The following is a 27,731-nucleotide window of genomic DNA, read 5'->3' on the forward strand; positions in this document are numbered from 1 at the left end:
CCATGCTGGCCTTGATTTAGAAAACAGTTCACCTCAATGCTTTCCCAGAGCCATAACACAACCAGCCTTTCAAGCAACTTGCTGATTACTGGGAAGAGGCTGATGGGTCGATTTGTGCCGACCTCACTAGGATCCTTTCCTGGATTTAAGAGCACCCTCACCAAAGCCACTTTCCAACAAGTCATGGAGCATTCCCAGTAAAGGCACCTCGTGAACAGTCTGCCAAGCAGCTCTCTTATGACAGACAGCAGATGGTAGAATATATCTGGGTCAAGTTGGTCATTCCTTTTTTCAGTGCCATTCAAGAAATCACTTGGTTTATATCTGTGGGATCCACAGCCCGTATACCAGGGAAGGGTGTAGCCCCAGCCCTAATGCTGATCTCTGCTTCACTCTCTAAAGCATCTGGAAACAGAGTATCCAGGAATGCCTGGTAAGTCATCACAGATGTTAAAGTGTGGTCACAACCATCAAACCTGCATCGAACACTGAACAGCATGTGCAATGGCTTTGGCAGGTAACATTTGGCAAGCTGCCAAGGGCTGCTCTGCAAGTCGCGCATGGAGTCTTGCCATAAATTGCATCTGGTTTCCTTGATGGCATGAACATACTCACAGGTGTGCCGGTAGATCTGCAGATGCTCAGCGCACATGTCATCAACAATAATCCCCATTAGTGGGCGAAGCTGGTATCTTCTCCTAGCAGACCTAATTCTTGCGCGCAGTAAGCTAAGGTCAAAGGACCACCACATTTTCCCAGGTTTCCGTTTGTGTTTAACAGACAGCTTCTCGGAAGCAGCGGTCAGCTCCAGGCACTTCTTGATCAGCGGACTGGCCAATACCTAAAGGTCCATCCATTGGCCAAGGCCACATTGTAGGACCCTATCGCATCCAGTCTTGATGGCCTGGCCGAATTGTTCAGCCACTAATGCCACTTCCTCTCTGTGCTCCATGCGCCATTCCATTCCCTGCAAGGTAGTTGTGTTGATCCAGGCCCGTGAGGTTGTAGCAACCCTAATCTGGAGTTCTTAGACCGCCACTGTAAACGACTGTCTGGCCTCGATCCAGACAGAAGTATAACTTCTTATACTTCGCAGCAAGCCACCCATCACCAAAGTGTCGTCAATGTAACTTTGAGAAAGTTGGCAGTTGTTCTGCATCATTTATCAAGTAGAGGTTCCTGGCTTCTACGAAGTGTTTGAGACCAGCGCCTGTGGGTTCAGTGAATGGTGAAACCCAGAATGGAGACTTGGCATTAGTGACCAGAGCAACCAGTACTCTGGTGCCTGGGAGACCGTCCAGAATCCTGCCCAACTTCGCCAGCATGTCATTGATACTCCATCCAGCTGGAAGTATCCTGAGACTAGTATGACATTGAGTGTACCCCCTCATGACTCGCATGACAGTGAATTGCTTATCCGACCACTGGGGCATCCAAAAGACACCCAATGAATCTGAGCCAGCTTCGACCGTGGAGAGCGGCCGTCCTCCACAAGAATAAATAACATCCACCCCTTGGAAGCCGACCACCCAGCCCCCGACCACGTAAGGCTCCTGGACCAAGATGACCTCGAGGTTGTACTCCTCAAGGATCCTCATGGCTTCACTGGTGGTCACCTGGGCATGATCCAGATTCAACTGTCCCAGGCACAAGCATTGAACATGGTAGAGTCTGTCCTCAAAGGTTTTCCCAATTCAGGTGTCGCCATTAACTGTGTTTTTTACAGCTCTCATCCATGCAATATCATACGCCCTGCACTGCCTACCCCCGACCTGGCATCCAGCACAGCTGCCTTTCATCACCAAGGTACAGGCGATGCACTTGACAAGTGCAGACTTGGCAGGGCAATTGGCTGCCTTGAAGTTTTTGGAGTGTTTCAGCAGTATGTGGACGGGCATTGTCATGCGACAACACCTTTCGACAGCAGTCGTCGGTGTTTGCTTCGAATTGCAGACCTCAGCTTGGCAGTAAGCATTTCACTGTAACTCGCACTGTTTATTGTCGTGCCCATTTCCTCATAATGTTCCAGTACTGGGCCTTGTGAGTTCCAAAAAATCGTAAGCATTAGTTTTCCTGCGGGATGGTTGGGTCTTGAACTTTTTTTGCAGGGCAAATTTGGATGTTTCCATTCTAGACTCTGCTGTTTACTCTCAGGCTCGTAATGATGGACCCATGTTTCATCACCAGTTATGATTCTGTCTAAGAAGATCTCCCGTTTGTTACGATAGCAATCTAAATGTTTTTGGAAGATGTCCAAACACGTTTGTTTACGCAACTGTGTGAGTTGTTTTGGGACCCATCTTGTTCAGACTTTATGAAACCAAAATCTGTTGTGGATGATTTCGTAGGCAGAACCGTGACTAATTTGCAGATGATGTGCCACTTCATCAATAGTTACTCATCTGTCTAAGAAAACCATGTCACGTATTACGGCTCCTTCATCGTGCGTAACACTTATGTGACCATTTTTTGTAGACACTCCATTGCGGCAACATACTGTTCTCATACTGTACCGAAAGTCTTCAATGAATTTTGGCCCCTGATACACCTACTGACCACAAAAAACAGATCACTGAACGTTGCTCTTTGGTTCAAACAGAAAGCGGAGCAGCCATGGTTAACGGCAGGGAAACGATAATGGAACTAATCTAGCAGCATCAAACCTGCACAGACATAACAATTAAACCATGCATACCTCATCTACACAACACGACAGTACTACCAACCTAAACAAAAATATAACTAAATTGCAGATAATAATTGACTTACCCTCGTGTATATAATAAATAAATAAATGATTCCGCCTGACACCAGTTTGGGCTTTAACAAGATTTTTGCTCTTATTCTCTTTTCTGACCATATTCTTCAATTAACCTTCTTCTTTTCACTGTTTCCTATACACAAATCTTTCATTTATCCTGTAATGACTAGGGCTTTTTCGTCAGTCCACTTTTCTCATATCTTTTAAAAATTTTATTGTTATATTCTTTTCATAGATTTTTCATTATCACAAGCATACTTTTTATATTTAAAACTACCCCATTGTAGATCTTTTTTTATAATTTAATTTTTCTCCTTTGTCTCTCTCCTTGTAAAGTTAAAGAAAAGTTGTTTCTTTTGTTATCTAAGGAATCGCATCAGAGTGTAAGCAATATCCTCCATTATTGTGCATTTTCTGTTAAGTATGTTCTATGGATGCTTAGCCTAAAGTGCTCTTTATTAATTTCAGTAGCTTATATTCTAGGTAAAGTGTTTGGTGTTTTAATAGTATTGCCTTGCTTTCTGAGATCTCATGTAACACTTCACAATCCTAGGAATGTTATCAGATATATTAAAATTTAAGCTATTTGCTATTTTTGAATTTAGTTTTATCTTCATACTTATCTCTTGTATCCAATTACTATTATCTTATTCTCCATGAATTCTCTTCTACCAGATGAATTCATGATTTGATTTCATGAACATTTTTTTGTTTTCTTACTTACCCTCATCATTAAATGCATTCTGAATCCTGTCTTTTCTTGATTTTTCATTCTATCATTAATTTTCTTACTCTTACAGTGTTACTTTCTTATTTCAAATGCTAGTCTGCATCTCTCATGGGTGTTGTGATTCTGAATTCATGGTTTTCTTTCATTTGTGTGTTTGTTTAGGTTTTTTTCTTAATTCTACATCAAGTTTTCCTTATTTAGTTCTCGAAGCTTTTAATAAATTTTACCATACCGTATGTTCTCTTAGTAACATTGACCATCATTATAGAAATTATATTAAAATCTTATATTAATCCCTTATCATTCGCACTCAAATTTTAAAAATCAGGTCTCGATGCTACTTCGTATTATAAAATTATGTTGTTCATTCTGTACCCTATAGATTTTACTCAGATGTATTAAGCATGTTATAATATGTTGAATAGATATATTCTGCTTTATAACAATAAAATTATTTTACAGATGGTCTGCAGCCAAAGGTGTTGGTAGAGTTACAGCACGTTTAAGCAAAGAAATGGGCGATGAGGTTGTAGGATCCATGTTAGACCTATTAAATCCTAGAGACTCTGATGCTGCTTGGCATGGTGGATGTCTTGCTTTAGCTGAACTGGGTAATATTTTTATAATTTTGTTGTTTTTGTTTTATATATATATATATATATATATATTATATATTTTTGTAGTGTTTTCAGCATTTTTTTAAATTTGTTAAATGACTGGTAATAGATTTGATTACTTACAAAAACTTTTTTTCAGTAATCTTTTAAAAGATTTTTTATTAAGAAGAGAGATTGAAAGTAGTATCTAGAGTTCTTAAGTCTTACAATGCATGATTAAAAATATAATTCAGTGACAGATACTAGAAACCAAGAGTTATTGCAGTAAAGTTAAGCTGTAACTCTTCGCTTGTGATGAATCTGATGAGGTACATTCCAAACTCACATCTGTAATATTAATTTAATTAGCTGTTCTTAAATTTGTTTGTTATTGTTTCCATACTATCACCTTTCATCAACAGAAGAACTACATAAGAGAAAAATAATAGTACTAAAGAGGAGGAAAGAAATTTATAATGATTTCGGAGGATATTCTAAACTAAGATGTGAATTTGGTAAGAACTCTTACAGATTTAAACAAGTATAAAACAGGGTGTGATAATGTATCTTCTGAAATATTATGCGGCAAAGGAAGAAGTAGAACTGAATAAGAAATTTATCAAATTTATAAGAGTGAGAAATACCCTGAGATTTTAAAATGGCCCAATTATTACATATCTATGAAAGCACAACAGATAAATGTAACTATCAGTGTATATCTCTTGCATAAAAAAAAAATATACAAATTAAGTATTTTTGTTGTTTATCAGTGATTAGTAGTAAGTGCATTAGATACAGATCAGATTAATTCAAGTATTTTGGCCCTTGAATTAACTTTAGTATACAGCCTTTAAAAATATGAAAGCCATTTAGATGATATTTATAGATTTGGGAAAACATTTCATATTGTAGAATGGAATAAAATGCTAATTTTAAGAAGTCATCTTAAGTATAGGGAGAATTGATGTGTATGTGAATCAGATTGCATTTATAAGAATAGAAGTTAAAAAAAAGGCTAGCTAAAATTTTGAAAAATGTGAGACAAGGATGTAGGCTGCCACTATTGCTTTTCAGCTATTACATTGAAGACACAATTTTAACAACTGAAGGAAAAATGTGAATGGAGTATCTATCCAAGGAAAAATAAAAAGATTCTTAGAGGATATTTCTTTTGTTAGAAATCAAAGATAAGTTAGAAGTCTGAATGGCTTGAATTTATTGTTAGGAGACTGAAAATAAGTAAATATAGCAAAACAAAGATAATGAAATATAATCTGAAGGATAATAAGAATTAAATATTAAGATAGGGAATCACAATAATCAGAAGTGGCAGAGTTTGTTTTTTTGATAGTAAATTTCAATAGATGGACAAAGTAATATTGAAAGGATATTAGCTGAAGCAAGAAGAACTTTTATATAGTAAAGAAATCTGTTAGTATAAAATATAGATCTAATAAGTACAAAAAAATCTTGAAAATATTTGTTTAGAGTGTAGTGCTTTATTATATTCAAACAGCGGATAGAAACACTATTGTGTTGAAATAGTGGAAACGTGGACAGAAAGGAAAAGAATAGAGGTTTTAAAAAGTGGTATTAAAGGATTTTGAAAGTTAAGTGGGTTGATAAAATTCAAAATGAAGTGATCTTAAGGTAAATAAAATAGGAGAGGTGAGAAATTTGTGGCAGAATCTTGTGAAGATATGAAGGTTAGTGGGCTGTGCATTAAGACAGACAACTTAGGTTTAGTTAATTTGATGTTGGGAGGAGGATATGTAAAAGGCGAAATCTGACAACTTAGGTTTAGTTAATTTGATGTTGAGAGGAGGTATGTAAAAGGTGAAATCTGTACAAAACAAAGTTTGGAATAAATGAAGTAGATGATTGAGGATGTAGGTTGTATTAAGTACATTGAGAATACAAGATTAGCACAGAAGAGAAAAGAATGGAGAATCGCATAAATAATCAACTGATCAATGACTCCCAAAAAAGAAACATATGTAACTAACTAGTAATATAATTAAACACCTGAACAAATTACATCATATTCATATTACATGTGTAGTTACACGTGATGTGATTACTTGATTATTAAATGTTGCATTCACTTGTGGCTGGTTGCGAGTATGATGAGCTGCTCCAAACATTTGTTTAATGTTTAAAGTTCTGCCCACAGCAAGCATATAAAGGAGATCCACAAAATGTATGTCTTGCTATTGGAGTTGAGTGGCGGAAAAAGTGGATACTGATATTTGTAATATTATTCTTTTGTAAATATTATATACACGTTTACTATTATAAAAAACCAGCCAGATGAGTATATTTTTTTTAAGATTACATTAAAATATTTTTGTTTTTTTTTTGATGTTTTATTAAAATGTTTTGGATACACCACATCAATGTACTGTAAGACAAATAAATAAATTAAACATCTTGCAAATTATACAAAAATGAATTAGAGAAAGGAACTGATAGGTTTTATTAATTGTTCTTGTTTTGTGATTGTATTTTAGTGCTTCTGTTATAAAACATATTTATGATAAAGTGAAATAACGTGTATATAATATAGATTTAACATTATAAATTATTTGAATATATTTAAAATTCTTAAAAAGAATATTTTTTACAGGTAAACGAGGACTACTGTTACCTTCTCGATTACCTGAAGTTGTTCCAAAAGTTGTGAAAGCATTAACATATGATGAACCAAGAGGTTATTCATCTGTTGGATCTCATATAAGAGATGCTGCTTGTTACGTTTGTTGGGCATTTGCTAGAGCTTATGATAAAGAAGTCATAGAACCATTTGTTCATCAGATTGCTAATGCTCTATTGATTGTTACATGTTTTGATCGTGAGGTATATTTTTAACCTTTTCTTTTGTTTTTTGTACATGTTTATCACATAATAAATTCATTTTGTAATATAATGTAGTATAGTGGTAATTAGTTTTATTCAGATTTTAATGATAGTTTCTTACTTGTTTTTTGTTTTGACAGTTTATGATTATCGTTAAGTTTATTTTATTTAAAAAATTTTCAGATTCATTGTAGAAGAGCAGCATCAGCAGCGTACCAGGAAAATGTTGGCCGTCAAGGTGCATTCCCACATGGTATTGATATCTTAACAGCAGCTGATTACTTCAGTGTAGGTCCTCGAAACAACGCTTACCTTAGCATAAGGTTTGCATTTTTAAGTAGTTGCTTTTTATTTTAATATGTATTAGCATTTATCTGGATTTGGTGTCTTTTGTGGTTGGCAAAGCGTAGTAGTAAATTAAGGGTTTGGTGAACTGAACCTCTTTATGCAAATCTACAAGGCTAAGTCAATGATTATCTGCAATATAGTTATAAATTTTATTGCAGTACAAATAGGAAACGTACATGTACATCATTTTTCAACATAGTCTCCTTGCATTTCAATGCACTTGGTCCGTCGTTGCACAAGCTTCCTGATGCCTTCATAAAAGAAGGTTTTCGGTTGAGCTGTGAGCCAGGAATGAACCGCTTCTTTAACTTTCGTTCAAGGTAAATCGACGGTCCCTTAATGCCTTTTTGAGTGGACCAAACAAGTGTAGTCAGAAGGGGCAAGATCAGGACTGTACGGAGGATGAGCCAGTACTTCAAAGTTGAGGTTTTGGAGCGTTTCAGCAGTGTGGGCAGCAGTATGTGGACAGGCATTGTTGTGCAGCAACCAACATCTTTCGACAGCAGTCATTTGCATTTGCTACAAATTGCAGGCTTCAACTTGGCAGTAAGCATCTCACTGTAACGCACACTGTTTATTGTCATGCCCCTTTCTTCATAATGTTCCAGTACTGGGTCTTGTGAGTCCCAAAAAACCATAACCATCAGTTTTCCTGCAAATGGTTGGGTCTTGAAATTTTTGGATGTTTCTATTCCATACTCTCCTGTTTACTCTCCGGCTCATAATGATGGATCCATATTTTGTCACCAGTGATGATTCTGTCTAAGAAGATGTCCCGCTTGTTACCATAGCGATCCAAATGTTTTTGGAAGATATCCAAACACGTTTGTTTACGCAACTGTGTGAGTTGTTTTGGGACCCATCTTGCACAGACTTTATGAAACCCAAGTCTGTTGTGGATGATTTCTTAGGCAGAACCATGACTAATTTTCAGACGATGTGCCACTTCATCAATAGTTACTCGTCTGTCTAAGAAAACCATATCGCGTGTTACGGCTCCTTTGTCATGCGTAACACTTGTGCGACCATTTTTGAATTTTGCAATCAATTCATAGACACTCTGTTGCGGCAACACACTGTTCCCATACTGCATCGAAAGTCTTGAATGAATTTCGGCCCCTGATACACCTTCCAATCACAAAAAAACAGATCACTGAACGTTGCTCTTGTGTGGTGCAAACAGAAAGCGGAGCAGCCATGGTTAACAGCAAGCCAACGATAATGGAACTAACCTAGCAGCATCAAACCTGCACAGACATAACAACAATTAAACCACACATGCGTCATCTACACAGCGTGACAGTACAACATAAACAAAAATATAACTAAATTGCGGATAATTGACTTACCCTTGTATATGTAAATAGATAAATAAAAAATTTTTAGTACAGGATGTTTTTCAATTTTGTTTTCTGATTTATTGTTTGTTAGGTAGAATTTTATTGTTATTCTAATTAACTATGCTTTAATTATATTACATATAAATTAAATTATCATAACTCAAGTATTAATTTATAAACCATCAATTCAGTTTAACAAAAAAAATAAAATGTCAGTATAATATTGATTTCATGTGACAAATAAGATTCTGTTTACTGTAATAATTTTAGTGTTTTTCTTATTTGTAAAAGACTAAGAAATAATTTAATCATATTTAGTATAAGAAATAATTTAATCATATTTAGTAGCTGTCACATAACAGTGAGCTTGGATGATCTGTCCATATGTGACTGTTATCCTATTGTTCTCTCAAACATTGGCACACCATGATTAATCATCTTTTAGTATCACAGACACGATGCTGCTGTTGTTTACGAAGCATTATATTAGCAATATATTTGTACATTAATAGCGTTATATTTTTGTGTGTTTACAGAAAGTGATATCATGTTTCAAATGCAAAACAATTATTTTTATTTTATTTTGGTTTTTATGTTGGGTAGTAATCATCACCACTCCAAGCTCGCTGTTACTTGTTGGTGACTGTATGAGCAGTAAAAGCAATTTTACTACTTTATAAGGATTATCTCTAAAGCTTAACAGAAACAGAATGTTTTCCCCTCATCTTTATAAATACTTCATTTTTTTGAATTTTGAACACTGAACTATACATGTATACTATTACATGTTTACTGAACTATAAGTGATATTCAGCCCTGCAAGTGACGCCTTCACTCTGTTTATTCCAGAGATAGGCTGCATAATGAACATCATTCTCAGGGAAAGCAATTCCCCCCCTAATTAGTGTCTTGAATTTCAGATTTTTATGCGAATCAGCAACTATAAGAAAAACAGAAGCAGATTAAACAACAAATTAATTTACTCCTTTTTATCATGCACTTTGGGTAATTTATTCAAAGATATATATTGTTTAAAAAAACACAAATTTTTTTGTGGCATGCTGAACTAAAGTCAGTAATTTTAGTTTGCATTTTGATATGCATATGAAAAACAGCCACCACGTGGCTGCCACACTGGTGGTATGACACTAGTTCAAAGAAACAGGATCTATTCTCAAAGAGAAATATCCTGGAAGGCCACCAGTATCATTAGAAAGTTTTGAACAAATTAGATGATCTGCAGTCACTTGTCAAAGCCTCAAGTTGCTACATTAAAGGTTGCACTTATATGTATATAAAATTCAGCTACTTCAAAAAATAAAATCATCTGATTATAGAAATGTTTCCAGAGCTGTTGAAATTTTAGATAGAATTAGTGAAAATGAATAGTTTCATTTAATAGGAAGTCAAAATCACATTTAATAGAAAGTCAGAAAACATCATAATTATTGACATAATTTTTATGAATGAGCCTGTTTTTCACCAGAAAGAATTGTGCTAATAAACACAATTCATGAATAGAGCTCAAAAAACTGACTTGTAATTTTTGAGAAGGCAATGTTACACCAAAAGTTAATGTTTTTGGTGTAGTTTAATGAAAAATCATGTACTTGAGCCTCTTTACTTTCTATATATTTTAAATTTACATCAAATTTATTTTCAGCAAATTGATGTACTCTCTCACTTTAATGCATTTTTTAGCCAGGGTTTGAATGAATAATTTGCAGATAAATGGATAAACTGAGAAGGCACCATACCTTTGCCTCCAAGTAGTCCGTACTTAACCCCTTTTGATTTTTTTTTATATGGAGATAATTATTAAAAACATTGTTCACTCACAAAAAATATGCAATAATTACATAATTAGTTATGTTTAAAATATTTTACTTATGTTCACATTTATGTTTAAATTTCAGTGTTTATATAGCTCAGTTTGAAGAGTATAAATTTTCATTAATTGATCATTTAGTTGAGAGAAAAGTTGATCACTGGGATATTGCAATACGAGAATTAACCGGAAAGGTAAGTGATCTTACAGTATTTTGTGATATATTTTATCTAACAGCTTATTTATTTTTATGGCTAATTTTTATACGGTAAGAATTTTAAAAGTAAATGTCTAGGAAGGTATGTGCTTGTTATATTCTCTTACAATTTATACATTTTTACTAATAAAAGTTGGAATTATGAAAAGTTACTTTACAAGAAATTAATATTATGTTCCCTTTAATTTGTTTTACTTACGTAATTTTTGTCTCTTAACCTTAGCAGATCATGTCGCCATTAAACTGGCTACGTACGGCGTCAGTTTTAAAACGCTGTTACAAAATCATTTTATATGGCATCTAAGTCGGTTATTTTGTTTTGTATTCACAAAGGAATCAGTTTTATTACACAATTTGAACGAGGTTTATACGATATAAAATGTTTTATTTAGACTAGAAAGAATATGACCTTTTTTTCTCAGAAATGTGCTTGTGTATGTGTGTGTGTGTGTGTGTGACTTGTGTATTATAACTGTTATGAGGGTTACGGATTTATTTATTATTTACAAAAATAGCTAATTATATTAGCAATATATCAATGTATTGAAGCACATAATAAATTATGTTATACGGCATAAACAAAAAAAAAGGAATTTGTAGTCATAAATATGTCACTTTTACTTGAGGTCTAAAATATCTTTTCTGACAAAAGATACTGGTAAATATGAAACGCATAACGATTCGTAATGAATAACAGTATACAGTAAAAATTGTTTTTTGTCAATCTGAATAGCCTTTTAAGTGGTGGGAATTTTTATAAATTCATAAAATGTAGTTTTATGAATCTACTTTAATTTATACTAATATATGTGATTTATGACATGGGTTTTTCCTCATATTTTGCCCAATTTTCAACCGATTTGCTTGAAAGTATTATTTTTAAAATCAGCAAACTATGTTTCATAAAAACAAAACAAAAAAAAAAAATTTTGCTAATAAAAACGCGGTAGAAATGCGCAAAAAATATCCTGCAATTAAATTATTGTAATTTCTGTACTGTTTCAATTTTTTTAGTTGTTACAGGCATAAAAAATATCCAATCGTAATGGGTTTTTTTGTCAGACTTTGTTAAATCTCTTTAATATACTGTAATTTTTTGACATTTTTTTCACAAGGGGGTAGCATAAGAATATGAAGGGAGGCAATCAGATACCAACATATTTTCGCGGAGCGCTAATCAACCGCGGATCATTGTGATGGGAAAAGGTTAAGTAAACCTACTTAGAATTGTACCTACTTATAGTTTTACCTACAATTGTATCTAGGTAAAATTGAATGTTGGTATTCCAGATTATACTCCAGAAGGCAGATGTTGACTTCTGTTTTTAGAACAGAAGTTATAGGTTAATTAAATGAGTTGATTTTTTTTTTTGCTGTTTGAGTTCACACCCACACCCATCATGAAATACTAGTTATTAGGTATAAGTTAATAAAAATTATAATATTTTAATCATTAAAGGTTTTTTTTTTAGAAGCACTGAACTTATGCTTTTTGACCTGACAAAAAATAAAAAACAGTTTTAAGTCAGTTATGGTAAGTGGAAAGTAATTTCTGCTTATTAAGTAATATAATTTTTGTATTTATTTTTAATGTTTTTTAATGATTATGTTTTTCTGATTAATTATTGTAGGCACTTCATAAACTTACTGAAAAGTCACCAGAATATATAGTGAATACTGTTTTACCTCAGTTAATAAAAAAAACCAATTCAATTGATTTAAATGCAAGACATGGTTCTGTTATTTGTATCGGTGAAGTGATACATGCACTGTCCATTCTGAAATTTCCATTAGGTAATATATTATACTTTATTAATAGCCTTTTTTAAATACGTAATTGAAATTACATTTAATTAATGCACCCTAGTTGTTGAAAGTCATTTAAAGTCAACCTATTCTTTTCTTGACATTGCCCTTTATTTCTGAGATTATATACTCTAAATCACTTGGTGTTACATTTGTGTAGAGTTGATCTTATGTTTGTTTTGTACAGAAATATAAATTGTATGAAATGAATTTTAAGCTAAGATTCTGGTTAAATGCATATTTCCTTTTTTCTACTTTCAAAGATGTGAAAAATTAGTCTCAATTAAAATGTCAAGAGTTTGTAGTTGCCAGTAAATCATCAATATTACATTTAATATATAAATTTTGTGAATGCAACTGTACAGAATCAAAACTGTTCCCACCTGTCCGTCATCATTAATTACAGGAGTGCTCGGCGACATGAAGCAGAGAAAAAATTTAATTGATGAAAAAATCCATAGTCATTGTACATCACTTGCATTAGTGATTATCTGTAATTGCTGGCTCACTTGGCCAGAAAAAGTTGGCTTAATAATTTGAAATGTCAACAACTACTACTTTCACTGCTACAAAAAAGATAAATTGCATAGTTACTGCATTGGTGTTCACGAATTGAGAGAACCAGCCAAAAAAATTTCTTTCAGTTTTGTCGTTATTTGTTTATGCAAGGACAATCAAATCCTTATAGTTTTCATGAAGATTACCGTACACATAGAAGGTCGATTTTTTGTATCTAATCTTCTAACCAAGTATAGGTACTTTATTTTTTAATAAAATTGTTGATGGTGAAATTTATCGTGACCTTATCCAACATTTTATTAAAGTGTTAAAGAAAAATGAAAGGAAATGGATTCAGTAAAATGACACTAACTGTTGCATTAAAGCCATTTTGCAAGAAATGTTTAGTCATTGTTTGATCTCAAAAGACAATTAAAAAAAAAATTGTTTCCCAAAAGTATTATCAAAACTTATATCAGCAGTTTGATGTTCTTAACTGAAAATTGTTACTCATAGGGTAAAAAATTAATATATTCTGGTTCCCATTGAGCTGAAATAAGTCATCTCTTATACTCAGTTGGTTACTGGTAGGAATTGTCTACATAAATTATTTTTCATTAATGCAGTATGATTATTTAAGTTAACACTTATTGTTAAAATATAAGTCTAAGCTAACTTGCAGTTTAACAAGTCATAAGGCAATCTTATCTAATCTAGCTGACTGATGTTTATTAGTCAAACATGAACCTACATTCATTAGTATATTGTATGTTTTTTACTTTTCTGTACTAATTATGATTTAGTTGATAAACTAAATCATATATGATTTAGTTGATAAACTAAATCATATGTTTAATTGGTACATTAAGCATATATTATTATGTATGCTTATTGTCTGAAAAAGAATGGAATACTTTTGCTTAAAGAAGTAATAGAGGACAACTGTGTAAAACTGTGTTACACTTTATATGGCAGTTAAAAATAGCTTACGGATAAGTAAACTAGCCTTTAAACTGATTATTTCAACAGTACATTATAAGCCCAGTTAATATAGTGGTTCGATTCTTGTGCAGCTGGTCTTTGGTTCAATTCACGACCAGAAGAATCTTTTCTTTAACTTTCATTTGATCCAAATACCTCATTAAAAGTATAGGCCATGCATCTATAATGAAAAAAGAAGTCATTTTTATAAAAACTACCAAATTTAAAATGTTATTAAACATGATACAAAATCCAGTACTTGTTTAAAATGATCATCAGTTTGATCAGATTTTGTCTTTTTGTTTTTTTTTTTTTTTTAGGAGATGACACGACTGAAGCAGTGAAAAATTTAGTTAAAATTTATAAAGAAAGGCATTTCTATCATGGATTAAGTGGTGAATTAATGAAATTAGCATGTTGTCATTTAATTGAAAAATGTTCAATAGCTCAGTTTCCATTAGAAAATCTTGATGTTTTAGGTAAAAGTATTTTATCAGATTATTTATTTTTATGATATACACAATTTTATAAATTTTACATATTTAATTAGATATTATACTTATATTTGTTAAATTAGGTTAAATTCTGCAGTAAAGAAAAAAAATAGTTAATTTTTTTTATTTTTAAAATAGATTTCAAACCTTTGTGTTCTTGGTTATTAAAAGAAAATTATCTGAATTTTTTTTGAAAATTCAGATAAATATGCAAGTATTTATTATTACAAGTACTTATATTTAAATTAATTTTTACATTATTGGGGGTTTTAAAAAAATAGTGATATATTTATTTTGATAAAAATTAGTAACATATAAATTATTGTGACAATTCTAACATTCTAGTTGAAGCAGCAAACTCATTCTAGGTCTAAAATATAGTAAATTCTTGAAGGAAATAGTAATCCTTCATAAACCAAATAGTCCTGCTAATAAATTTTAATTTTTTATTATAGTTCTTACATAAATAAATAGCATAACAGCATAGCAGAACCTTTATAATATTATTGATAAGTTTATTTCATGATTTTTAAAATCATTAAACCTTAAGTTGCCTAATTATGTAGAAGCATAATAGTCTAGTTGCAAAAATAGAGTCTATGGTCTGTGTAAAAAATGTGTTGGGTGAAAAAGCCAGATTTAGCACTGTCTCATTGAAAAAAATAACATATTTTAAATAAGTGAAATTGATTTTTAAGAAGGAAACTCGTGAAAGTAAAAAATATAGTTTCTGTCAGTAATGATTCATAAATAGATTAAGTAAAGCTATGATTGATATAACATTGCTACAGTTATAAAAGGCATTACTATAAATAAGGATGTTACTAATTGTATCTCTAGTAAATTGAAAGGGTGGTTGGAATGGAGAAAGTTATTGCTCCAAAACTATCTTCAATGTTAAAAATTTTTTCAAACAAATGCCTAGATGATAGTTAATTATTTGTGAGGAGAAAGCCTTCCTATATTTAAAGTAGCAAAGAATCCATCTAACATTAATGTTGATAATTGATTAGTATCCATCTAACATTAATTAAGTTTATATTTAAAATAGAATAGTTATTGTATCTTGACTAATGGTTTTTTTTTATCACTATTTTCTGAAAATTCTTTCCTGAGTTTGGTTTTTATATCAGAATAATTAATTAATTAATTGTAACTTCAGAAAAGGTCACCAGTTAAACTAATTGATCTTGTATTGCACTGTATTTGAAAACTAAATATGTACTCTAGATATATAAAACTGACATATTTTTCCATTGATCAAGTGTGATGGTTGTTGAAACAAGGAGGTTAATTTGTTTGCTAGCCTTTGGTTGTGGTTGATGGAAGCTGTTTATAGAAGGAAAGTTTACAAATGTCTTAGTATAATAAAATATTTCACAAAAAATGGTAATTTTGTTAGATAACTATTTGTAATTTTTCTCTGAAAATATTTTTTTTTTTTACTTTGCCAATTACGAGTAGATTTGATTCAGAAATATTAAATTTTTGATACCAGAAGCTATTCTTATTTTTGTGCCTGGTTTTTTTATATGCATTTGTTTTTAAAATAAGAATTCCTTTGGAACATAGTTTTTAGCTTTTAAATATTAAATTTTTTTACTCCCAAAAATTTGGAGGTTTCATCCGTACTGATTTTAAACATACCATATAATTCAGAAATGTTTAAGAAGTAGCTATTTACTTATATGATTAAAAAAATTTTATTATTGTTTTATATATATATATATATAAATTTATTATTATTGTTATATATATTATTGTCCAGAATTTTAACTTTTTTATTTAACGAAACTATTCCAGGTACACGAAGAATTAAAAAAAAGACACAGTGTTGAAAAATGTATCATCTGTAGCTTTAGTTCCTGTTTTTGTGATAGAAAATTTATTTCTAATGAGATTTTTTATGGATGTAGACAAAATAGCTATTAATTATTTGGGTTTTAATTTTCACTCTTAAAAGTTTTTTTACTTGTAAAATAAGTAACAAAATGATGAATACATTTTTTTCACTAAGATGGAGCAAATTAGCCTGATATTAAAAAACAAAAAAAAGTTATAACTAAAACGTTGTTATATTTTATGTACATGAATGTTTTCTTTTGTTCATTTAATATTTTTAATGGAAACAAAATAGTTGAAAAAATGACAAAATTATTTTTGCTTAAAAAAGTTATTTCCTCCTTTGATGTTAATACTAGTTAGTGTATCAATCCTTTTAATAATCAAGCTAAATTTATAATTTTAAATTATAATGAAGTTAAACGGTTCATTTTGATTAGATTAGTGGTTCTTAGTTGAAAAGGATACAAAATTTCAAATTTAACTTTTATTAATATAAATTTTACTGATATCAGTTAATAAATTAAATTTTAATGATGGTAATTAATTATTTCAGATGACTGGCAGTTGTTGATAGATGATTGTTTATGCCATGAAATTAGCAATTTAAGAACAAAAGCAGCAGCATCATTAACTGCGTTCTGTACTCAGTATTATCAAACAGATGGTGCAGTTAATACTTTAAAACAGAATCAGCTTATTAATACATACACAAAACAACTTTCAGCAAATAATCACACTGTCAGAATGGGATTTGCTATGGCTCTAGGTAAATTTTATTGTCTTGTATATACATAGGAGTATTTTTTTTTAATAAAATTTAAGGTGTAGAATTAAATTACAGGTTAAACAACCTTCTCAATGCACTACAACATCTTTGTGCCACTGGTTAAGCTTATCTTAATTTATCGATTTGGCAGACTGCTTGGAAATAGTTTTTTCTTCTTTTTTATCTCATAGTAATGTATTTAATTGACCTGGTTAAGGTAGTAGTTAACTGCATCCTCTACAACCTAATGATTCATTATATCTGGAATATATTGGGAAGTTCCTGTGATGAAGTCCCGAATGAAAAATATGACTGAGTAGGTGTTAACCACCAGCTGCAAATCATATCTTTTTATGATAGATTGAGGGCAAACATTTAACACAGAACCTTATTGGCTAAGGGAAGGGAACCCTGGCCCATCAGATTGATGGTTTGGGATGGGGTTTGTGGCTCTACCTTGTAAAAAAAATTGTTGTGAAGCCAAACAATGGACCTGAACAAATTGTGGAAGAGGCCAAAGTACATGATGAGTTGTAGCTACATGATGAGTAATGTAATTGTGGTTTTAAATTATTAAAATCTTATTCATAAATAGATCATTTATGCGTGTTGTGTATTTTATTTCATTAATACTCTGTTCAGAAAATTTTTAACAAACTTAAAAAAGAGAAGCCTTTTCAGTTTGAGCATATTTTTTACCAAACATACCAATTGATGGTTCTTTTTTACTTTGTAGAGGAAATTCTCTTGGTCTCAGTAAGTTCTATTTTCTTTAGTGGAAAGTTATGAAATAAAAATTTCATGCTTTTGTTTAAGATTTTATATATAACATCAAAAGTTTCAAAAGATTGAAAAATTATATTTTTTATACAGCAAGCAATGCACTTAAAATCATTCAGTAGGCATAGCTAATTGGAACAACACAAGAAAATTCAAGTGCTTTATGCATTTGTATTGTTTTTTCCTATATAAGATATATTTTATTTTTTGAAACTTTGAGATGTGAATATTACATAAATAAATTTGGCATTTTTGTAAAGCTTTACATATGCAAACCAAATGTAATAATGTAATCCATTTTTCCACATTCCACTGAGTTTTCATTCATAGTAATATTTGCTATATCTTTTTTCAAAACTATTTTCAACTAACTGTTTTTTTTTAATGAATTCTGAATTCGACACATCTGATTTTGGATTTAGATTAAGCATTGTTAAAGGATTATAAAAATACAACAAATGGCCACGACCAGAAGACAGGTTCATCTCAAAATGGCTGCCAAGATTAAAATTTTGTAATAATCATTTCACAGTAACAGTGTAAACTGTCATGTTGGTTTAAATTCAGTAATGTAAGGTTTACTAAAATATATAAAATAAATAAATATCAATTTTGTAAATCAAGTGTAAGACTCCAGAATGGCAGAAAAATTAACTTTTTACTAACTGAAAAAAATATATATATGCTGCCATAAAATACCAAAACACGAGATAAATAAATACTAAATTAGGTATGTAGGTATTTTACTAAATTTAATCTTATTGAAATGAATGTGATAATGGTTATTGTTATAGAATTTGTTTGTAATTCCAGGTTCATTACCGAATTTTATGATAAAAGGTTGTGTCAAGAAAATCATTACAAGTCTGATAAAATGTACTAAAATAACAGATATAAGTTCAAAATGGGCTGAATCTAGAAGAGATGCTGTTAGAGCAATTACTACCATATGTAATATTGTTGGATTAGAATTGCCAGGTTATATTTAAATTTATTTTCAATTTATTTTTTTAAATAAAGTTCGATAATCTACTAATATCACGCATGTTAATTTATTCTGTATCAATAATTTTCTACTTATAAATTCTCCATTTTTGACAACTGGGACAACAACCTGCTATGAGCACAAGTGCATTTAGAAATTCATAACTTTATTTCAAACTGAGTTGACTAAAAATGAATGCAAATATTTAATGATTAATAAAAAAAAATTTATTGTTGATAATTTCTTAAAACTGGAAATGTCTATTTATACTTTATAATTTAGTTTCAATTTATCTAAATAAAATTATATAAATTTGTCAAATTGTGCATAAAAAGCATCAGCTGGTTTTCATTGTAATGCAGTTTGAAAAATAATATGTATACTTAAATTTCTGTGGTGGAGTGGTTCGGCTCAGCCTTTCATCTGCAGGTCCTGGGTTCGAATCCTGGTCAGGCATGCAATTTTTCTATACACTACAAATTTTACATTTCATTTTCCAATGCACTAGCTTCAAGCTTATATGATGAATTAATCATAAAAAAAAGGGTTGTTCATTTAAATATTGTAAAATTTTTCCAATGGCCGGTGAGTTAAAAAAAATTTTTTTTTTCAGCTCCTACTAAATTTATAATTTTTTTTTTACTAAACTGTTTGTTTTAACAAGTTTTTTGGTATTTGCATAGTTTCATAATTGCAATTACAACAGTATGGGAAATATAAAGGAATGAAGAATTTTCATAAAAACAGGTAGTAATCTGGATCATTTGCTTATTATTTAGTATAAGTCATACAAGATGTAGTAAATAACTTGTACATGTTTGTACAGTGATTTATTGAAATGCAGATCAGTCACACTATATTGTAGGAACTTTAAAATGTTTGTTCCTAAAGAAATATTTTAATTTTTATGAGTTAATAAATAAATACATATAAATAGTTTTATTTTGTAATGCAGCTTTTAGCTCAGGTCATTTTGTTTAAAATTATGACCACTGGAGAAGATTATGATTGTATGTTAAAAATGTGTATGAAATATGACAAAACACCTTTAAAATATTAAGAACTAAGAAAGAAAGGGCATTATTTTAAAGATAAACATAATATGCTTTACCTAATACACATTGGTTTTAGTGATTTAAAAAGTGTGATGTGGATACCACATGACTTCCTTGTAGGCCTATTAAATTACATATACACATTTTTTTTAAAATGAAAAGTACATAAAATTAAATTTCATTAATAACTTCTTATATTTTTTCATTTTTTTTTTATTGTTATAATTGAATTATTATAAACATTTTTTTACAATCAGAAGTTAATAATGATTATTAATTAATCATAATCAATTTATTTAAATTAAAAAAAAAAGTCTTGATTCAAACCAATGTGTCTTCCCTTTGTAGGATCAAATATTTCATTAAAATTTTATTTGGCTATAACTACCCTTGAAAATAAGTACCAAATTTTATATCGTTGAAAAGCTCTCAATGAGGGCTTATTACTGCAGTTAAGTCCAAAATCCAATTTTTTTTTGGATTTTGAACTTTTTTGGTTCAATCAGTTGCAATCAAAAGAGATTGTACACAACTACATGTTACAACAGTCCTAAATCCAAGATTTCAACATCCCATGACGTCTGTATGTACACATATCTTGCATAATTCAAAAACAATTAGCAAGGTACATGTGTACATACAGACGTCATGCTGAAACTAGTCAAAATGGATATTTCCATTGAAATCTGAAAACCGAAATTTTTCGCGATCATAATACTTGCTTCACTTTGTACAAGAAAGTAAAAAGAGAATGTAATTTTTAAAACCACTTAATATTCATTTTTTTCTTTATTTTTAGATGAAGATAACTCTTGTAGACAGCATGTAGATTTAATAATGGAGTGCTTTCTTGAAGGATTGAGTGATTATACCCAAGACAGTAGAGGTGATGTTGGTTCTTGGGTAAGAGAAGCCTCTATGACTGGATTACAAGTGAGTACTTAATTTTGCAAATGCTGTGACATTGTAGTTCTTTGTATTTTGTAATATCTGATTATACATCAATAAATGTTTAATAACATTGGCAGAAGACTTTCTCTTGCCAAAGAATGTAAGTTTTGGTTGAATTATTTGCATTATTATTTAATATATATTTGTATTAAATTCTTTTTCTAATTGATGAGAATATTGAACATGTTTTTAACACTTTTCATTAATCTAATTAGCCTTAAATATCATGTCATATGACATGATGAATGTACCTCAACATTGTATGGGAGTAGTGCCTGTCTCTTTAGAATTTCTATTTATTCTCATCTTAAAAGAAATACATTAACATTAAAGAATGTGTGATGTTTTATCTTATGTAATGTAATGTTTTATATTATATTGAAGATATATTGTGCGAGTATGAAATTCAGTATGTTTAGTTAGAAACTAGGTGTTGCAACCAACTTGTTTCCTGGAAATGTGTTAGCTACTGCATATTGAAAAAAATCTGATATGGACACCACATAACTTCCTTGTACATCTATTAATTACATATACACATTTTTGCTACACTTCATTTAAACTTATTTCATTTGAAAGTGAGTTACGATCTCCAACTCTTTAATAAAAGTGGACACAGTTACAAAATTGCTAAAATATAGGTTTTTATTAACATCAAATATTTATACAATTATCAATTCAACAATCTTCCCTGAAATATTAGGTTAGAGTAAAATTTCCTTGATTACTCTTTAAATAAATTGTTTACCAAATAATCCAATAATAAAAACTGATTATTCTACACCGTAACGTCAGAATTAATATTTGTAACTAGTATACACGAGTTCATTAAACGGAATAGTTTAATTATTTATCAACTTTCATATGACACACCATAAATCTGAAATACACATCAGAAATCTTGTGCATATTACGCACAGTGAAAAAGATTTCCAACATTCACTTTAAATTTAATAAATTTCAAAAATGTATTTTATTTTTCTGATAATTAAATGAAATGATATTATACAATATATATGATAAATATACAATATATTATGATAAAATATACAATTTTTATAAGAATTTTCTAAGAAAATCCAAAAATAATGTGATTTCTAAATTATAATTTTCAATTAATATTAATGTTTCACCAAATCCACGAGGGTTATTTCTTTTCAAGGTCCGATCGGTTGCGAAATAAAAACTCGTGCAAAAATTGGATGGACCTTTGCACATATGTGTTGCGCAGCGTCTCTAGTATTACCTTTAATCACGCTGCGTCACTTTGTTTAGTTCTGAACATGCAGCTAGCACGTAAACATGTCTACAACAATAGTATCTCTCGCCAACTGTGAAGTGCGTGCAGTAATTAGATTCCTTCAGACTGGGGGTTGCAATGCAGCTGAAATTCATAGATGAATAAGTAATGTGTACGGTGAAAATTCAATGAGTGACAGCAAAGTGCGACAATGGTGCATGAACTTTAAAGCAGGACGTGCAGATGTTCGTAATGCAGGTGGTCAGAGAAGGAAGCAAGTGTCAACCGATGATCTCGTTGAGCGAGTGGATGAGGCAATTCGAGAAAATCGTCGGTTCACAATTTCTGTATTGAGTGATTCGTGTCCTGAAATTTCAAGGTCAGCTCTGTACACCATTGTGAGTAAGAGACTTCAGTACTGCAAACTGTGTGCGAGGTGGGTTCTCAAGATGTTGTCCGGCCATCACAAAACAATGAGAATGGACGCCTCCCTAATGTTTCTCCAGCACTACCACAATGAAGGAGAAGATTTTTTTAACAAAATTGTCACAGGGGATGAGACATGGGTCTATTTCGAAACTGAAGAAACAAAAGAACAATCTAAACAGTGGATGCATTTTCATTCTCCCAGTAAACCAAAGAAGTTCAAGCAAACCTTCTCTAACAGAAAGTGTATGGCTATTGTGTTCAGGGACCGGAATGGAGTACTCTTGGTGGAATTCATGGAACGTGGCACGACCATCACTGCAGCCTCATACTGCGTGACTTTTCAACGTCTACGAAGGGCAATTCAGAATAAGCGGAGAGGAATGTTGTTATCAGGCATTGCCTTTCTCCATGACAATGCTCGGCCACACACTGCAGCTGTAACAAAGAAGCTCCTGCAGCATTTTCATTGGGAAGTGTTTGATCACCCACCATACAGCCGGAACTTGGCTCCATCCGATTATCACCTCTTGGCTCACATGAAACGCTGGCTAGGAGGACAACATTTTGGCACAGACATTGAGCTGCAGACCAGCATAGAAACATGGTTGAAAACATAGGCGGCTCTGTTCTATGACGAGGGTATTGGAAAGTTGGTACCACGCTATATGACAATGTCTAAATCAGAGTGGCGACTATGTAGAGAAATAGCGTAACTATGTAAGTACTTGTTGCAAATAAAAAATTTTTTATTTTCACTCTGGTTTTAATTTCGTGATCGATTGGATCTTGAAAAAAAATAACCCTCGTATTATTTTTATTTTATTTTACTTATAATTTTATTTCATTAATAATTTGTTTAAAAATTTTTATTATCAATGAATTATTATGTATTGTAAAAATTGTATTACAATCATGGGTTAATAATTATTAAATCAATAGATTTAAATTAAAAATATAAAAAAACAAAAGAAGTCTGATTTGAACTGATGTGCCTTCCCTTTAGAATTCAAATATTTTTATTTTAATTTCAATTGCAATCAAAAAGGGGGAGATACACAACTAGATGTTAAAACAGTGTTAAATCCAAAATTTCAACATCCTACAGGTAATTTTTTTGAGTTGTGTGAGATACATACGCACATGCATACACATACGTATATACCGATGTAATGCCAAACTACTCAAAATTAATTCAGGGATGGTCAAAATGGATATTTTCATTGAAGTATGAAAACCAAAATGTTTTCTAATACACAATACTTACTTTACTTCATACAAGGAAGTAAAAAAGAGCCCCTCAGATGTAATTGTCTTGTCTGACATAATAGATAAATTATTATTAAAATTAGAAAGTTATTGATGGCTCTAATGAAACAGAAATTCAATTATCATTTTCCAACTTTGACTACAGAGTTTTTTCATATAAATGTAAGATTGTCAAGCACATTATATTATTACATAAAATCATATCTGTTTAATTTTAAGCTGATAAACAAAAAAATAAAAATTATAGTAAACCTTTCAAACTTATCATAACTGTGCATTCCTATTACTGGCTGAACATATAAATGTGTCCTCATATATACTGCAAATTGCATTGTCTTGTGTAAGTATTTTTTAATGCATTGTCTGATTGACAGGTATGATGTACAGTATTTACATGTACAGTTTACTTAAAGGTAGATTCTCTCATTTCTTTGTATTACAGTTTTCTTAAGGATTTTTCAAATAATATTGAAAAAGTAGCAGTGTGTTTGGATTGGTTATTTATTTATTTTTTTGTTATTTATAGTTTTTATGCAATTCATATTGAAATCACAACTCATTAAGCTATAATCAGTATTTTTTAACAGTTTATGAGTGGAAAAAATTTAACAAACTAAATATATCACTAATTCTATATTGTTGCGATTTAATTCCCGTATATCAAGAAGCATGTTTGCTGTACGTGCTCATATTTTTATTTTGAATGAATCTCTTACATGCTAGATTACAGTACATACAGTTTCATTGAAAGTACGTTTTACCAAAGCTTTTTCTAAAGTATATTTTAATTTTAAATATTAAGCTAATTATTTTATTTTTATCTGTGTTATTGCTATTATAATTTTAAAAATAATGCTTATTACACTACATTTAAAAATAATTAGCTTAATATGGAGTTAAAATACTCCATTTATACTCAAATGGAGTTTTCATGAAAGCATTATTTTAAGTAGTGCATAATAGAACAAAAAAAAAGGGTAAAGTATCCTAACATTTGTATCAAGAAGCATGGTAACATTGGGTTCACATGGTAACATTTGTTTGCTGTATATGCTCACATTTTTATTTGGAAAAGTGCTTCTTGGCAAAATGCAAAGTAGCAAACTGCATTTTCTACTTTGTTGCTATGTTAATTGTGCTAAATTGTATTGTGTTACGATAAGCAGTATGTTTACATTAACATTTATTATACATATTTTTTTTTTACATTCTGTTAAAAAAACTATTGTATCAAGAGAAACCATGATAAAAACAGCATCATAGTATTTAGTCCTCTATATTATGAAACTAAGAAAAATTCTGAGTGGAATGGGCAATGGCTTAAAAACACAGTCAAGTAATACCTAATGAGGTTTCACTCAAAATCTTTCCTCAACTCTGAGTCAAGATATTAGCAGTTCTCCCTATATTGTGATGCAAGAAAAATGCTGGCTTGAAGCAGCAAACAAAAAGCAGCCAAAGGCACAGCCCCCTAGTTTGAAGAGAATAATCCAAAAAAATTATTACAATTACCTTAAACACACACACACACACATATATATATATATATATATATATATATATATATATATATTACTGAAATTAATCTTTTTAAGATTCATATTATTCCTTTGTCCTGTTAAATTATATTTCAAATTCTATTTATATAAACCTCCTAATACAGAATATTGGGATGACATATCCCATATTCATTTTATGAAATTGTATCCCTCAAATATTGTCCTGATGGTTGATCAAATTGAAATTTGGTTTGTATGTATATATGTTATATTTTTCTAATATACTTCATTTTATGTTATCTTTATTAATTTTTCTAAATTTGTGTTAATATCAGAAATAGAATGTTTATTATTTATGGTCTGCTGTATTAGATAATGTTTAAGAAATTTAGTTTGAAAAGATTGTTTTTTCTATATAAATACAATTACGCTTGTACATTAAATCAATACACAATTTTTATTATTTTTAATTTGTAGTTTAATTAAATATTTCAATCATGACTGAGGATCCCGCAAAAAACTTTTCATGGTAAAATTAAGTACTAGATGGTTTTATATTAATAGAATTTATTATATATGTATGTTTTACATTCATACTGGTGATGGCATGAATTGCTATAAATTTTTTTGACATTTTTTTTTAAGTTTGTTATTGAATTTCAGCAATGCATGGTAATTGGATTATTACTTAACTGTCAATAACACTCTAATTTTAATATTAATATTACAAGTATGCAGTGAGTTAATATCTTTATTCTGATTGGAAATAATAAATTATATAGATTGCACATCAGTATAACAAAAATTATAAATATAAAAACAAATTATAAGATAAAAAAAAGTGTTTGTTGTTACTCTTGAATGTCTAAAGGTGATTCACTCGATTAGTTTTAATCATTCGCTCACTGGTTGTTATTTGCTCCATCTGCCCCTCCATTGTTCCTCTAGCCCGATAGTTTTCATTCCAGAGTTTAATCTTGCATGACTAGGCTGTGTATGTTTAAACCATGTTGATTTTATTTATTTATTTAGCTTTTCGTTCATTTTACTTTTTTTTTGTTCATATTACTTCGCAATTTATCTGCTCTTTATACAATTTGTATATTTTTATTTTCATTTAAGGAAGTTTTTATTTAAAAAATTATCTTAATATTTTAATCAGATTGAATTTATTTATATTTTTAAATTACAGGTATTAATTCAGACAACAAATAAGACTGATCAATTGTTATTGACTAGTGAGTTGGTATCGCGTGTTATGGCAGGCATTGCACAACAAGCTGTTGAACGAATTGACAAAATAAGAGCACATGCTGGCAAAATATTTAGTTCATTAATTCACAGGTATGAGTTATAAATATAAATTAAAACATGATATGCTTTGTATTGTTTTATATTCTTCTATCTAATTTATAATCTTCTTTATTTTGTTTTTTTTTTTTAATAGCGTACCTTCAGTGCCATATATTCCTTACCATGAACAACTTTTAGAATTATTTCCTGAACTAATTTGCAAAGAAAAAATAGATTGGAGTTCTGAAGCAGATACATTTCCACGTTTTGTTAAAATGTTAACAGTTCCACCATATTCATATAGTATTATGCTTGGTTTTATTGCAAGTGTTGGTGGTCTTACCGAGAGCTTGGTAATTATTTTTGTTTATTAATTATTAAAATTATAGTTCTTAATTATTTGTCGTGTATATACAATATGGTTACCCATATGCACATACTTAACACACAAATAAAAAAAATTGTTTTATGATTTTTTGTATTTATTTTTTTAGTCTAACCATGTAAACTTAGAATATAACATAAATGTTGATTTGAACAGGTTGTTTTGTATTTTATCAGACATTTTTTCATGTGTTTACTGAATATGCTGTCAATTAAAAAAAATTACAAATTTATTTTTTAATACTGGTAAACTTGTATAACTAATTGTTTTTTATGAGATGCGTAAATTTTACGCATCTCAGGGATTTTTGTTTGTTATTTTAATGAGATTGTAGTGTTAAAAATTTTAAATATAGCCATCATTGTACATATAACCTATCATAATGGCTACTTGTAAAGGCCAATGTATTGTGGAATAGCAGCTGGTTCCTTTTCTACTATGTCGTAACTGTTGGACAATAGGTAATCTATGTAAGACTTTTGCCCACTTATTGGAATCGCTGGAGGTTAGAATCAGATGCTTCATTAATTCAAGGTGTAAAATAGTGATAGATGTCATGAAGTACTAAAAATTTGCCCATTATATAGAATCATGTTCATATTGTTTACGAAAAGTTGTGATTTACAAAATGACCAGTTTATTATTTTTTATTAAAAAATATATTTGTTTACAAAATAACATAGGTCATCTTTAAAACCAGTAATAGAAAACTTATTTATAATACTGTATTTATTTGCTAAGTAAATGCATTATGTACAATCAAAATTTTTTAATTTTGGTTT

At 30.3% G+C, this 27,731-nt stretch overlaps 1 protein-coding gene across 1 annotated transcript in view; it reads left to right on the forward strand.

Moving 5' to 3' along the window:
• Window positions 1–27,731, forward strand: part of Tbcd (tubulin folding cofactor D) — a 43,347-nt gene that overhangs the window by 12,919 nt on the left and 2,697 nt on the right. The window contains exons 6-16 of the mRNA XM_075374767.1: window positions 3,954–4,102; window positions 6,714–6,943; window positions 7,127–7,266; window positions 10,548–10,653; window positions 12,308–12,470; window positions 14,282–14,440; window positions 16,854–17,066; window positions 18,660–18,824; window positions 20,686–20,819; window positions 26,464–26,615; window positions 26,719–26,917. Of these exons, the coding sequence (XP_075230882.1) occupies window positions 3,954–4,102; window positions 6,714–6,943; window positions 7,127–7,266; window positions 10,548–10,653; window positions 12,308–12,470; window positions 14,282–14,440; window positions 16,854–17,066; window positions 18,660–18,824; window positions 20,686–20,819; window positions 26,464–26,615; window positions 26,719–26,917 (1,810 nt within the window). The remainder of the gene's footprint in view (window positions 1–3,953; window positions 4,103–6,713; window positions 6,944–7,126; window positions 7,267–10,547; window positions 10,654–12,307; window positions 12,471–14,281; window positions 14,441–16,853; window positions 17,067–18,659; window positions 18,825–20,685; window positions 20,820–26,463; window positions 26,616–26,718; window positions 26,918–27,731) is intronic.

Source organism: Lycorma delicatula, chromosome 9 (genome assembly GCF_047948215.1).
Source record: "Lycorma delicatula isolate Av1 chromosome 9, ASM4794821v1, whole genome shotgun sequence".
NCBI lineage: Eukaryota > Metazoa > Arthropoda > Insecta > Hemiptera > Fulgoridae > Lycorma > Lycorma delicatula.